Raw genomic sequence first — 16,688 nt, forward strand, 5'->3', positions numbered from 1 at the left:
AAAGGAACCTAGAAGATGTATTTCAATTACTTTATATATATATATATATATATAAAGGTTATTTCTTATGATTTGGGGCATTTCCCCTTCTTACACAAAGTGTTGTCTATCAAACTCATAAGCATATGAATCTCTTTGACTGTACTATTGTTCAATCTGCCTGTTCATAACTCAGCCTCTTATTCCATTATAATGCTTGAATGATTCACATGCAATATTTCCAATCCACTTTTCCTATCTTGTGAAACTTTTTAACGAAATGTTAGCATTTGCAGGCACCAGATGTTTTGACATAAGGAGAAGCAATATGTAAATTTTAATCCATGCTAGGAACAATAGCCTGGAGGCACCTTTTTCTTATTACATGAATCATATACTTAACCACAATGTGGTGGATTATATCAAAATCATCACCACCCTGAATATAGAGCACTTGTCTTGTGGTTGCCAATTAATGAAACTGATATATATTTAACTTGATGGGTACCAGTGATTTAACCAATAAGCCTTATCATACTTCACTACCATAGCTTCCTTTATAATTAGACTTCTGGTCTGATAATTATCACAACTTCATACATTTTCCTCTAATCTCACATTGGTTGTCAGCACAACTGATGCTGGCATCAAATCTGTTTGCCTCTCAATTGCAAATATCATTACTTTTAATCAAGCAATGTATCATATAGTGCTTTTCTAAGCTATGACATAACTTTTATTTTCTGATGCTGTTTATTTACTCATTAAGAACCTGGTTCTGCAACAGGCTGGGCATTGACTTTCTTCATAGTGAACCGAGGGCTCTCAGTTCCTCACAAAGGAACCGAGTACCTTTTATGATCAAATCGTAAGTGCACAATAAGTAAAAAATCAAAGCATCCTTCCATGACTAATCACTGAACTTTAAATAATATTTATAATATTGTTCTCTTTTAATACTGATAGGGATGATTTGATGAAATAAAGAGTCTGGAGAGAATCTTTAGTACAAATAAAATGTTTATCTGATATACACAAACAATGAGCACTATTTTACGTGAAACAAATGAACTATTACAAAACTATAGCTGAAATATATATCACTACTTAACAATTTTTACATCATGTCATGAACAGAAAGCACCAAATATATTCTAAAGAAAGCAGCATTTTTTATATTAGGAATTCAAAATGCAACCCAAATCCTTACTTAATTTATTAAGCAAGAATATCTTTTAGTGACAAAATGCTACCTAATTATCAGCTTTAAAAAAATGTTTTACATCTTAAAATACAATATTCTGTTTATCCTAAATTGTCTGGGGAACATCTAGTACATTAAAAGGTTTTTGTAGAGCTTCTTAGTGATTTAACTGATATCATCATGCCTCCTAGCAATTTTGCAACATTCTGAAAACACTTTCCATAAATCAAAGCCTTAGCAGCAGGAATAAGCAGATGGCAGGAGACCATATTAAAGAATGTATCAATTATTTTTATTAATGGAAGGCTACTGGATCATGATGTATCATAATGGACTAAATGTTTAGCAGTTGTGAAGTGTTTTGTCTGTTAGGTATCTCAGATGCTCTTAGCGGATGTTATTATATTGTCTTGTGATGGCATTCTTTGTGGGACTGGATAGTGAAGTTTCACAAGAGACATATATAGAAATGTTTTAATTTCAGTCCTTTAATTGTATTCATATAAGAAACATAAAATACCAGCATGTATAAAATGTAATTTCAAAAAGACTGCATATACAGTGTGTAATAAAGTACATTCTGTCTGCATACATTGACTTAGAAAACAAGATACTATATGGTTAACAATGAAAAATAGCAATTATTATAAAAATATTCTACAGTCTCATAATAGTAATGTAAATGCCTTTACTTATCTAAGAGACTTAACATAATTTTAAATTACAATAATTTTACATCCTCCATTCATATATACAGCCCTATTAAAGTCAAAAGGTATTACAATAGCAGTGTTCTTATTAAGATTAAATGACTGAATTATATTTAGTTATTTTACTATATAAAACAACTGTATTCTGTTTGTTAAAACTGTTTGCACTTACTGTAGCTTTTCACACTATCTGTGCTATGCACAGTGAAAAATAATTTATATTTCTGTTCTTAGTATAGTATCTATATCCATTTCATGAATTAAACAGGATGTTAATATTTCAGCTCCCTTTCCTTTTGTATAATTATCAGTCTGCTGGTTTGTGTATTCTGTAAGAACATGTCCACCAGCTTTGAACAGCTGCTACTGAAAACAAGCAAGAATTCCTCATTTAATACATTTTGACAAAAATAGCCAGTTATTCTCATCTGTGCCCTGATTGAGGTCAAACTCTATACATCTTTAAATTCTTTTCTAGACCTAGAACCACAGACAAATTATGCATCTTTTTTTGAGAGATTTCATTAGATAGATCTGTATAGAAAAGAGCACAAATTGTGTTTTACATGCACCACATTTTAGTTGAGTAAAACTCCCCTGCATAGGAAAGAAATTCTGCCTGAGGAAGGATGTCAGGATTTGTCCCTGTAGTCATGCAGTCCCTTTCCTCTGTCCAAGCCAGAAGGCACTGTGCTCTGCTCTGCTCCAAAAGCCCCCCCAGCTTCACAGCAATCTCACCAAATTGAGGTGGGAGACCAACTACATATTCCAAAAAGTCTGGGATACAGATACCAGCAGAAACTTCTAAATACCTTCAGCACCACCTATGTGGTGCCCTAGCTTATGATTTCTGGTGCCCTGTATCACCATTTAATTTCAACAGTGATGTGTAATACAGGTTATTGTTATTAGTGAAAACACTAATTATGATGACTTCTTACTAAAAAAAAAAACAAGTAATGGTAGTGAAACATCACCATAATACAAACCCACAGGTACAGATACATTTAGTGTTTTGGATAGGGGTATTGGGGGTCATGTGTGAATGAAGACAGCTTGAATATGCTTGATGATAGATGCAGTACAATATATTGCAAAAGGAGCATTTCCTATCTCCTGTTAGATTTCTCAAGCAGGAAGAGAAAAAAAAATAAAAAAAATCTGGTGCTTTAGACTGAAGCAATTGTCAGAAGAATGAAAATCAACTTTAAAAAAAATTAATGGATGCACTATAATTTTTTTTAGAACAGTGCTTATAAAAGTGATGAAACTCAGGATGTTATTTAAAGTCGATATACATGTAGTTCAAAAGAGTGGCCTAACTCCAATGCAAAAGTTCAATGGGAAAATCATGTTATACATTCATATTTAATTTCTTTTTCTCCATTATGAGCAATCCACACTGGTGTATTTAAAACCAATGTAGTAGAAACTGCAGTACAAGGACAAATAGTGTTTGATGTCAACCAAGTATCTCCTCCTTTCATCAGCTAATGTGGACAGTACATATCCTACACTAGACGTAAAGTGGGAATAAATGTTACTTTCAATTCATCGTATTCTGTATTTGAATGTCAATATTAGCTAGTCTTTGGCAAAACTATGACAAAGTGAGATCTATTGAGCCTAATCTATAGAAGCACTCCAATTAAAACGCTCATCAGCTCTATGTTCAATTGACTTTTGTTTATTTGTTTTTACCTTTTGTTAATTTTGTTCATTTGTTTTTCCATTCCTTTCCTCCATGTTAAAAAAAAATAAATAAAAATGAGTTTGTTGTTTTGATTAATTTTTAACCATACAGTGGAAGCATATCAGAGCCTCTAAGAAGGGTTAGGTTTGTATTGGGCTATCTGGGAACTCATACATATATGACAAAAATATCAATTCTGCTCTGCTCAACTTATATCCAAGCAGTTTGCATAGGCTCACAGAAATCATCAAGGTTCCTAAAAACATAAATATTCTCATGAGGTTGGATATTCCATCATCTTTCATAGACATCTAGATGTAATTTGTTATTTCACTGCTAACTTTCCAATTAAGAAAACTATTATGATATTACAGGGTCAGTCAGGAATGTGCTATGGCCCTGGATGAATACAGACCTCATGAGGACTATTAGGAGGACCCAGGTACCAGTAGGCATTAGGAGGAAACAAATGCTCTGTTCTTGGATAATGTTTAAATACATTTAAACCATTCACACAAATAGAAATCCATTTTCATCTCTGTTCCTGATCATGTGACATTTCTGAAGAATGAAGCAGGGCTCAGTGACACCAATACTTAATACATACATTAGAAATATATTTGGAATTGTTAGAGGACTCCCAGGTGTGTTCTTTTGGCTTTGGTTGAGGAAGAGCTATGAAGAACTTATGCCAGTTTATTTCCCACATACTAATGTTACAGTAAGAATGATTGCACTTCATGTACTGCAGGAACATACATCACCCTCCAGAATTTCACTGTGTATAGAAACGATATGCATTTATTGAGTCATCAAAACACGTGTTGTGAGTGCCCACTCCTAGTATGCAAGTTATGGAAATCAAGTCAACACTTCTGAATATCCCATTTGGTTTGAAGTCTTCCTGTCTTCTCTGCAAATTTGAAATTAAATTCTCCTTGTTTCAATATGTTTACTGGGACTCTGTTCATCTTCCTCCATTTCCAAAAGGATCAAAGCTTGGGTATGGATAAGATAGAGTCCCTTTAGTAAAACCTTAGTGTGCTGTCCAGGGACACTGAAAGGACTGTCCAGAAGCACACTGGCATGTGTAAATAGTCTGGTCCCTTCCACAGAAAGAAGGACACAGTTTGAATACTCTTGGAATAAACACCTGATGCAGCACTGTTACCAGCAGTGCTTGTTTTAAATTGTGCTAATTTTAACATGAATTATCTTTGTTCAGTCTTGTACATCCATACAGTCTTTCTGAATACTTTCTGCTGAAATGTCATACCTTTTTCTCTGAGTTTCTTTGAGTCTCTGTCATTACGTTAGTTTCCAATTTTCATCTGTATCATTAAAATATATATTAAAAGTATGATCTTTTTCTACAAATGAAATTATATATATATATATATAAACAGGATTGCATGAAAAACTTAATGGATTTTCTCATTTTAAAAACAAGTTATGCGGTTTTGAATTCATGTTTACTTCACTTGCGTTACCATGTTTTTTCAGTTTTTAGAAACTGTAACATTTCTACGGTTCCCAGTTTAAATATTTCCCTATTGTTTCTCATGCTTTGTAGAATTTTTAATACAAAATTCTCATTTTAGTTATGAAAAAAATAACAAATGACTAATTCATTTTTATAACAGATAAATGTAAGTATAGATCGAAGAGAGTCTGAATACATTTTTGTAACATGTATATTCCTTTTGTCGTAACCATATTCATAGTGCTGTAAAAAGTCATGGAACAATTATCAAAACATTTCCAGTGAAGAAAGATTTGTGCAAATGTCAGCTGTGAATAGATGGTGTGAATTTGGGGCAAAGTGATATGAGTTCATGTCCTTCTTATTTTCCTGTGAAGTAAGGACTGATTTAAACTCTTACCTGTTATCTTCACAGTGGTTCTCCATATTTGTATTTGAAACAAGCACAAACACCATGCTTACGCTCAGCTAAGTCTTTTAGAAAGTGGTTTAAAGAAGTGTGAGGCCCTTTCTGCTTTTATAAATCATCTCCATCGTCTGTGCTAAAGCTGCTTCTCCTGCTGCTCTCTTTTGATGCAGCTGGGGATGTGGAAGACAAGAGTGGGTCTGCTCCAAATGGTGATACAGTGTCATCCAGTAAAATTTCCTCTAGTCGTTGCTCTTCTTTTAAAGCCGCACTGAAGGACAAATCGGTAAAGTGTGAAAGTGGATCAGAAAAGGCTGTAGATCCATCACAAACATCAGAATTTTGTCCACGTGCCAAAGGCATTTGTTGAGAGTAGTCTACAGAGCTCTCCTCTGGATATGACTGTTGCTTGATGACCTGCGCAGCTAAATCTACAGCACTGAGTGAAGATATGACTGGAAGGCCATGAGCACGTGCCTGAATCTCTAGTTCCTAATGTTTAAAAAACAAAAATAAAAATTAGATAATGATTTTCGAAGATAATTAATGTCTTCAGAACTATTGCAACAAGCATTCAGATCATACATGCATATTAGTTATACCTCTTGTCTAGTTGTGAGACTATGTTAAAATACAAAATTGTTAATCTAGGAAAATTTGCCATGTACTTCCGCAGATAGTTTTCTTTTTAATTCCACTGCTGTCATTAAGCAGCAGGGAACATTGCAAAGTTTGAAATGGTTACAAAGGGAAATGAAAACACAGAAAGAAATTTTGTGTTCAGTATTGATTTCTGGCAGGAGAAATGTACCTTCCTGTTTTGTCCTTCTCAGGCTATAATATATACATAAGTTAACCATTGGTATAGATACTTTATTAATTTTCACCGTATTCCTTTATGTAAAGTTTAATTAGGAAAGGAATTTCCTAGAAATCTGAAAAAAATAAATATCTCATCCCCAATATACACAGCAATAAACAGGGAAAAACATTTTTAGTAGTGACATTTGGGAAAAATGATATAGATTAATAGAATTTGATGAGGGATAAGTACTGAGGAAGCTTTGTAGTTCATGGCAACACACTCATACAAACCTGAATTCGAAGCAAAAGTCTTCTGTTAGCATTCTCTAATTTCTTCTGTCTGTGTTCTAATTCTCTGGCTCTCTGTTGTTCTTTTTGTAGCCACTTGATGTACTCCACTGATGCTTTTAAAATAGTTCCTTTGTTCCAGCGCATATCACTGCAGAATGTAGAGATAACCTTTTCACAATTGTGCATGTCAGCAGAATTCATAAGAACTTACAAAATCTTTTACATTAATATGAAATAATGATTTACATGACTATTATTCACTCTTAGATATTATTGCTTCTGAATGGAAATTTTAATAGAATAGTTAAGAAGCCCTTATATAGTAAAATTAATCCCAGAATGAAAATAAGTGTCAAAAGAAAGTAATAAAGTGACTTTTTGTGGGAGAGCTAAATGCAATATCATGATTCTACCATTACAGTTTTTATATTTTTAGTGAAAATTGCTTTTATTATTAACTCTAAGATTAAAATCTATGTGCAGTAGTTCTGCATTAATGAACTAGGAAATATACATTACTGAGGACTTAAGACTAAATTTTTAAAGATCATTTCAAATATACTACTCCTTTTACCTGACTTACTAATGAGGTTGCTTTTATGCTTGTTGAGGAAAAAATGGTCTATGTTGAATGCCACTCATCACTGACGACAGACAAATCATGGTTTGGTAACCAAAATGGTATGACAAAAATTCTTGCTTAAGCCCATTCAACAAGCTTGAAACAATATAAACCAGGTTGAAGTCCACAGCTACATAGAGACATGAATTTAAAGTAAAACTCTTGCCCCCCAAAAATAAGATTAAACCCTTCCCTCATTCAGGAATTCATGGTTTAGCTACCAGCTTACAAGCAGTCTTATTAACAATACACTTGTTCAAACTTAGCATGAGTTCAAGGACTTTCATACATCCATTTGTTAACTTTCCATATACTCCTTTATGCAAGGTCTTAGAGGCCTTGGAACAGGAATAATTTTCTCTTGAAAATGTTGAATTTCTGATAAAATTTGGTATTGTGTAATACAGGGATGGGCAGTGATGCATTAATATTCATATAGAAGAGTTTATCCAAATTACCCACTTCACTGCAAGATGGCTTAAACTGAGCAGAAGACAGACAGCCATTCTGGTCTTATAAACCAAGCCCAAGAGGGAAAAACTTGTTTAAACCAGTAAGAATCTGAGGTTGGGAGTGAGAAATAACCAAATTAGTGTGTTGTTGTTAAGTATCTGTCCCAAGTGCATCTGTCCCAAGTGCATATACTTATACCCTGGCATTTATAGAGTAAAAAAATAGATATGTATTATACTCTCATCTATTACCACTTTCCATTATTTCTTGTTTGCTTTAGTTAAGGAGCCCTGACTCTACTCACATGCATGTGATCTGGAGTGGATTTGTTTCTTTTAGAAGTGTTGATGTTTTACATTCAGTTTCCTAGAGTAAATACCTAAGGAACCTTGCACTCTTATCCCAAAGGTAAGCAGCATTGATCTCCACCAAGACTGTTGTCTTTCTCCTGAATGTATAGGGCAAATGCTAGGCAGGTACAGGATCTGGGGATCCAGTTGAATGATAAATGCTTATGGAGCTCATAGCTTTAAAGATGCTCAGGAAAGTAATTAAAACGATTTGTGATAGAGCATCACAGTGTTTAACCATGCCCTAGAATTTAGATCATTTGCTAGGGATTTGGGAGAACTAGCCTTATGGTCAGAGAAGGATGGAATTCACATCTCCTTCCTCTCCAGGCAGCAGACAAACCATGGGCCTCCAGCAAACTCCTCTCAGCTATGTGGGCCAGGAATACACAAATTTGGGGTTTAGAAACTGGGGAGGTCAGAGAGAAAATGGTTATTGCCTCATGCCAGGCTGTCTTCAAAGCCAAAACCTCACAGACTGCTCTCTGAAGTGGGTATGCATTTTCATTTAGACTATCTCTGGATGGAAAATTAGGCAGAGGTGGGAGCAGGAGCCAACAGAAGAGCCTGTGTTCCTTGTAAGAGCTGAGCCTTGACAGTCCTTCTGCCCTCCTTCTTTTTGCTGTCCTTCATGCCTATGGGAGAGCAGAACATGTTTCCTGACAGCATCCTGTGGCCTTCCTCCTGTGAGTGGACTTTCTCCTCATATGTGGGATGTCTATGTTCAAACTGCAAAGGTTATGGAAGGTTTTGGTACATCTGATGCTTATGTTTCTGAACAAACGTTTGAATACCATCACCCCATTATAATCTTGGTGGGTTTTTTGTGTTTGTTTTCAGACCTCTCTGGAAAGTTAGGTAAAATGATGACTTCTTAAATACCTCTCTATTTAAGCCTGACTTGTTGTGTAGTTTGAAAGGCTGGAAAGTGCCTGTCTCTCTACACCAAAGAACTTCTGAATAAATAGGAAGAGTTAAAGATAGGAGGAAAACAACTTTTCAAGATGAAAATCTCCACTGTCATCTATTCATAGCAACTTTGAAAAATGCAACAGTACAAAAACTTATAGTATAAACTCTGGAGAAGCAAAATCTGACTAGGCACTAGGGATCAATTCCTCCCAGTATGTAATTAAGACCAAGCTAAGCCAATTTTAAACTGATGATCTAAACATGAAAACATAGTAGTATAAAATTACTTACTAAGCTATAGCTGACAAAATTGAAATTCTTAAGACATCTAACAGCAGCAGAAAAATATACATAAATCACACCTTTAACAAACATTTAATAGTGATCTCACAATTTCACATCAGTTATAAAGCATTATGGATTCAAAATCAAATTCAGACAACAATGTTTTTCAGTCAATTTTTCTGATTGACCTATGAATAACCCATATGTTTATGACTTTATTTGAAATGTTTTTATTATGATTCATTCATATTGCACATAACTGGCAACATTTGTGAAATTGCTTACTTTTAGTTCGTGTTGCCTTGATACTTTGAATCTTCATTTATATATGGTTATTATAAATTTTCACATAATAAAAGTCATAACTGAAGAGCTAATTCCTGGATTCAAATTGCCAGAGAGATGGATTTGATCAACTTGGATGAAATATATATTTATAGATACCTTTGGTAGTAATATCTACAAATTTAAGAGGCAAAACTATCATGGAGATCTCAGATGAAAATGCTGTGGTTGCTGTTATCACTTAACAGATTTTGAGCCATTTCCATTAAACCATTGAAGGTCTGTGCTTAATGAACTGTGATGTACAATACATCTGCTGCCCAGCATGCAAGAACATATCTGATGCAGGAACAGAATTCTTCCTGATTACTATTTATGCGTCTGTTATATCTGTTATTTATGTGTGTGGGCATGTGTGTACACATGTATCCTACTTCTCTTTATGCATATACTCACTGATATCTTATTAACTGAGGGATAGTCAAGCAACATCTTCCAATGTCTGGAAGCAACACAGCAAAGGATTGTCTGGCAACCTTAGAAGTCAATTCATATTTCACTCTGTATCTCATTATTTATACCAGGAGCAAAAGAAATACTGGTTCTGCATCACAGAAACTCTCCATCCTTTCTAGCCTGGCAGACTAGCCATACAGCAGTGACAAGACAGCACTTTGGAGAAACAGAGGCTCTACAGAGGAGATGTATAGGGCTGGAAGAGCAGCAATGTAACTAGAGAGAATGAACAGAAACAGTGGGAACTGCCTAGCAAGTGACTGTAATGTGTCTAGCCCTGTTTAGCAGGCAGGCAAGCAAATTCATTTATGATGGGAAGAAAAAAAAAAAAAATTTTTTTTTTTTTTAAAAACAGATTCAATCCAAGAAAGGCAAGTACATAAAAATAATTTGGAAAATTCTCAGAATAGTTATTGGTTTTCTGTGTTTGGTTGTTGTTTTGATTTGTTTTGTTTTGTTTGTTTTTCCCTGAAAATACTGAATTCAAAGTTGGCTGCAGATAAAGGTGTATGAAAAGTGATAAAAGGGGTAGTATGAGATTGTTTATTGTTTTTAGGGACATGCACTGTTCCTGCTTAATATCTAACAGAGGTAGAGTTTATAATGACAATACCTACAAGTTCATCTGAGAACCTGTAAAAAGTGAGCAGTCACTAGTATATTCCAGTCATTTAATTGGAAAGTGCTTTATAAAAATAGGTAAAACAGTTGCATTTATAACTACCAATACAGATATAGATCAACTAGTCTTTGGAGACACTGGTTATTAAACTCCTCTCTTTTTTTTTTTTTTTTTTTAATCTTCCGTTTTATTGTACATATGTTAGACTCTGTCCTGTAAATACTGAGACAGATGGGAAAATCCACTTGTAAAACAAGTCAGTTGAGAGCAGTAAGTTTTGCATGTCTGGGCATCAGCAATGACCTCTGCAAAGGAGGATTGTGTCTTTGTGTGTTGGCACATGTGGTACAATAATTTGAAATTTTAAGCAGTCTACACACATATTACCTGGCTTAATTAACAGAGATCTGCTACTCTTAATATAATTTGCATGGAAAACTAGCAAATAAGTAAAAAAAAACATATTGTGTGAACCCTAGTTCCTCCTAAGTTTACCAACTAAATCTCTCTACAAATCTCATGAGCCCAGGAATTTAGTGAAATTCTCATCTAGGAGTGTTCCTCATTTAGGAGAAAAGAAACATAGCCATGAGGCTGTACACCAGCTTGCTTCCAGTAAGGTATCTTTGTTGAAGTCAAAGGAGCTTCTCTAGTTTGCACAAGTTGTAGGGCTCCTGCAGGAGGGGCATGAGCATCTGATTATCTAAGATTAAAACTAATTAATGAAAGCAGAGTTTGGGAACAGGTAGTAGTCACAGAGTTTGCCAGTTGCAGAGCAGTCAATAATAACAAATGCATTTGTGAAGTTGAAACTATGTTTGCTGGCCATTTTTTTTCACTATTTCTGAGAAATTAGCTTTAGACTGTTTGTTCAAAGAAATCCTTTGAAAGACTTTGTACCTGTTTTGATGACCTGTACAATTACCAAGTGTATTCTCCTGGCCATTTTATAATAGTGTAAGTGTATACAATTTTTTCCTTTACAAGAAACATGGTCATGCTGTCCATTAGAGGGTCTGCCCATAGACAACAGACAGAACATCAGGTAAAGACAGATGCAGAGAGCAGAGAGTGAGTGAGAGCAATTCACTAGCTCTGCCCAAATCCTCAGTGGTTCTTTTAGCACTTCAATTTGATAAAATGACTAGAATTCATAAATGAAAGATGATTTTCTTCATATTTCTGATAATTTCAGTCTAGCTACCATAAAACAATTCTTGAGTTGTCATTCCCAGCCTCTATTACAATATGAATTCCTGTTAACCACCGGATTTTGAAAGGCCAAACACAAAGGAACCAAGAACAGAAAAGTATATATATTTAAAGGATGTATATTCTGATTTTTTTTGCAGCAAAATATGACTGTAAATGTTGGTCTTTTTTACTCTATCTTTGAATTATTCTATGTGTTTTACATTTCTGATACATCTATTACTTGGATATTTAAGCACTGAAAATTAAACAAAGGCAAAGCTTTTTGCAACTTATCTTCATTTTCTAATGCTGACGAAGTGAATTGATAAATACCCATTCATTTAAGTAACATAATCCACATTTTTGTCACTAAATTATTTAATAAATAAATAAATAAATAAAGAGGGTAAGGGCTTAAGCTATTGAAAAGAAAGTTTCTGCAGAGCCTCTGCAGGAGCCAAACAAGCTCACCATCTAACAAAACAAAAGTGAAACAGAATAAATAAATAAAAACAAACTTCTAAGAAGCATAAATCATAAAAGGTTTCCAAATAGCATTAACAATGTCATTTTCTAATCCTGAATGTAATCTTCTTGAAACAAGCCATTTGGGGCAGGCATGTTAATCACAGTGACTTCGTTATAACAGTATTTACTTTTCAATGCAAAGGCTGACTTGTTTCACTGTCCAAGCAACAGTAAGGTTTCTCCTTTTACATCTAAGTTCCTACCATAAGAAGAATCTTTTAAAATCAATATATGAGGTGAAAATGCTATGTGTGATAAAATGCTACAGATAAAATATTGTAAGAGCTGATACAACTCTTTCTTTGAAAGAACAGGGCAAACGGGGGGCACAGTAGGGTGTTATGAAGGAAAAAGCAAGAACAGAAAGAGAGGCTAAGGACTCTGAGTTATAATTTGGCAACACATGATGATATCAGAAAAATAAAAATTTTGATCTGCCCAGCCAACAGAACAGTGTGGTCAAATTGAATTATTTCAACTTGCAAATATATATTAAAAAATAATTCACAATTCTTTGGATGAATTTAACTGGCCACTAAGCTACAGCAAAGTTAATCATAGAATCGTAGACTGGTTTGGGTTGGAAGGGACCTTAAAGATCATCTAGTTCCATGCCCCCTGCCGTGGGACGTTTACCCCAAACCCCATCCAGCCTGGCCTAGAGCACTTCCAGGGATGGGGCACCCCCAGCTTCTCTGGACAACCTGTGCCATAGCCTCACCACCCTCTCAGTAAAGAATTTATTATTCATTAAGTTATGTTATAACCTAAGTTTTCAATATGTCCAGCACCTTTTGATGCCTCTTTTTTTTTTTTTTTTCCGAAGATCAACCTGAAAGCTTTTATATAGAAACATTTTCAAAAGTAGTACTGATTACTAGCCTTTTAAAAACAACAATTCTCAGACCTCAGGATGGACTTTTTGCTTTTGTAAATATGTACTGCTTTGGGGATGTCACACTGTTGAACTCAATCATGGGTTTGGAGACTAAAACAAGAAAACGTGATGTCTTCAGGATTTTTTCCTGAAATATTTTTCAAGGCATCATCATTAAAACCTATGAGTAAAATCCATCATCCACTTCCTGGAGCAAAATTGCAGGTCCAGAGCATTCATTTTAAGCAGAGCTTAGGTGATTGATCTAAGTATTAACAATTTGAATAAGTTTATAAGCTAAAGCGGAATCCAGACCAAAACATGTAACTGAAACACCTCTGTAGGCAATCAAAATCACAACTGGAATTTGTACCTCATGCCCATTTCTAATTGCAGTATAGCTTGCTTCCATTATTGCTTTATACCTGCAAACCAACAGTGCCATCCACTGTTTTTCTGAGAAATCTCTCAATTATTTGCCCAAATGGTCTTGAATACTGAAAGATATGCCAGCAAAATTAAAACTCTTTATGAGTGTGTGTTTGTAGGGGATCACATGTAGCCAAAACTTTATTTAGGCACTTAAAACACTTCTTACTTTAACTCAGAAGTAATACCCAAATGTATTTAAATAACAAGAACATGCCCTTTTATCTCGCTTGGATGGATGCTGTAGGTGGAGCAGAGTTTGTGAATACTCTAAAATGGTTGTGACATGTTAACTTTCTCTCTGGTGATTTCACTCCAAGTGGCTTATTATGCCAACCTTATGCATATCTAAGTCTCACAGAGCTTTCTAATGTTACAGAAATCTTAAATATAATACATTTTTTCTTGATTCTGAGGAAAAAAAAAAAAAGCTAAAATATTGATAGACATTTTCATTTGAAGCATCCTGCAGGTCTACAATGAAATGCAAATGATGAAGACAACATCTGTATAACCAATTTTATGCAAGATACAAACATGGTCTTAAGGCTTCCCTGCGTAACATGAAAACTCTAAGACTAACGTCCTAATATATCACTGAATCATTATTGCTAATCCTACAGTAGTTTTTTTCCTATTGAGGTGGCTTTTTTTTTTTTTTCATATTGATGATAAATACAAGCTCTAAGGGAAGGCAGATATAGTATAAGCAATGTGCGTTTTTTGTTAATATAAGTATACTCATTAGTATGAAATTTAATTATTGTAGCAATTATAGCAATTATTATTTTTATCTGTGCATTTCAAGACTATTTTTTCCCTGCAGTGTGTGGAGGACTTCTGAAAAATGCTCAGTCTACAATCTTTTAACATGATTTTATTTATTTATTTATTTTTGATAGCCAAAATGCAGACAGTGACACACAATTTTTTTTATCCCACTAGAGGGCCCATGACAAGGGCTGAAAATATTCCTTTCTTCTCCAGAGACACCACGCATACTTGTGGTGTCTTTGGTTTATCTTCTTCCCCACACACTCACCCTGTGTGTGTGGATCTCTGCCTTTAACACCCTGTAATTGTTTTCATTTAATTATCCTTTTCCCAACAGACACCAAAAATCTGTCAAAAGTTTGTTACTTAACAGCCTGATCCAAGCTAGTGGCCTGGCATGGAAGATTCTGTATCCTATCAGTCAGTCCTGTGGCCATTACATGCAACTATCTTTTTTTCCTGTATTTAAACTATAAACATTATTATAGGAAAGATTGTTGAACTCACGGATCATTAGACTTGGGGATGAGTGTGCCAAGCTCCTTGATTCGGTAATTAATATTATACCTTCTTCTTCTCTCAACTGTTAAAAAGAAATGGTTATTATTTCTATGGTGAAATATTCTTGCAGAAAGTCAACATACTTTGTTATAATTAGTTAAAAACAAGTCAGTCAATGTACATAAAATTTCCTGAAAAAGAAATCCCAACATGATCTCTTACCTGCCTATGACAAACTCCATGATTAGTATCAACTCTGCATCCTACCCTGTATGTAGGTTTCCTCCAGTTTAAAACTAGACTCAGAGAGTGAAATAGTCTCACATTCTTTAAATGTGAGTTACGCTTAATTTCTTCTGAAGTTTATGCACCCTTCTTCCACTGTGCTGCCACACAAGAGTTTTCAGCTTTTATTGGGGGTTTCAGCATTCATTGGGACTTCAACAGGGATGCAGGACAACTCATACAATATTTCACATTTTGTCAAAACTCCTGCTACAGACCATGGTTAACAGCTTTTTATCTCTTATCTACTTCTCTCAGCATTGTAAACCATGGATAGGACTTAACAGCAACCATCTCTTCACTGAAACAGAGGAAGATTGTGTCCCAGAAACACTCCATCCCCAGCATATTTGTTTTCTTTGATAATGGACAGCACAACCATACTTAAAATAACTTTCAAAACACTCAACAAAATGAAGAAAAAGTCATTAAAATAAATAAATAAATGTATTCTTCCAAGACAAATTATGTATGGTATCTTGCTTTATTTGCAGCTTAGTTAGAAAGACAAAAAGAGAAGATAAGCCTCTTAAAATTAGTTTCCCATCTCTGTGTTCTCAGTCCACTTTTTCAGTGCTGTATGGGTATCCAGATGAGTGTGTGCACACAATGGGCCTGTCACCTTTCTGCCTCCATTTGACTAATTTAGAGAGAGTTCTCCTCTTCTTCCTCGCAAGTTTTTCTACAGCTACATATACATGTATATGCAGAAATCTCACATTTATCAGTGGCACAAAGGACATCTTATCACTTAGAGGGATTTTTTGTACATAATGGTGGCACAGAAAGTATAAACATTTAAATAGTAACAATAATAGTAATGGATTAAACTCTTGGTATTACTAGAAGAAGTGGCTCCATTTCTTAGACCTAAATTGTTTTTCAGGGTTTCATTGGGAACCTAACATGTCAAAAGGAAGGCTTTTCTATAAGACGTATAAGAACGTTTCTGTAAAATATGGACTTTAATTCAACCTGCAACATGAATGTTTGCATAATTCTCATCAGGTTCTGTCGTGGTTTAACCTGGTCGGCAGCTAAATACCACTCAGCCGTTCGCTCACCCTCCCCCCTCCCTCTCTGGGACGGGGGAGAGAAATGGAAATTGAAGCCCGTAAAGACAGTTTAATAAGACAGGAAAATAATAATAATAAAATAATAATAACAATAATAATAATAACGATACAATGGTGATAATAGGAAAGTAATAATAATATGTACAAACAAGTGATGCACAATGCAATTGCTCACCACCCACTGACCGATGCCCAGCCTAACCCTGAGCAGTCCGGCCCCCTCCCCCCGGCTAGCCACCCCTATATATTGTTTAGCATGACGTCAGATGGTATGGAATACCCCTTTGGCTAGTTTGGGTCACCTGTCCTGGGTCTGTCCCCTCCCAGCTCTTACTGCACCCCCAGCCTGCCTCTTGGCAGGACAGAGCGAAAGGCTGAGATGTCCTTGGCTTGGTATAAGCACTGCTCT

At 35.0% G+C, this 16,688-nt stretch overlaps 1 protein-coding gene across 2 annotated transcripts in view; it reads right to left on the bottom strand.

The window, feature by feature from the left end:
* Window positions 1–1,647: 1,647 nt before the first annotated feature.
* TFEC (transcription factor EC) overlaps window positions 1,648–16,688 on the bottom strand; it is a 55,561-nt gene continuing 40,520 nt past the window's right edge. For both annotated transcript variants that reach the window (XM_084497461.1, XM_084497460.1), the window contains 3 exons: window positions 14,925–15,000; window positions 6,571–6,718; window positions 1,648–5,967 (listed from right to left, as the gene is read on the bottom strand). In XM_084497461.1, coding sequence (XP_084353587.1) covers window positions 5,587–5,967; window positions 6,571–6,718; window positions 14,925–15,000 — 605 coding nt within the window. In that variant the 3' untranslated portion in view covers window positions 1,648–5,586. The remainder of the gene's footprint in view (window positions 5,968–6,570; window positions 6,719–14,924; window positions 15,001–16,688) is intronic.

Source organism: Aythya ferina (assembly GCF_964211825.1).
Source record: "Aythya ferina genome assembly, chromosome: 1".
Taxonomy (NCBI): domain Eukaryota; kingdom Metazoa; phylum Chordata; class Aves; order Anseriformes; family Anatidae; genus Aythya; species Aythya ferina.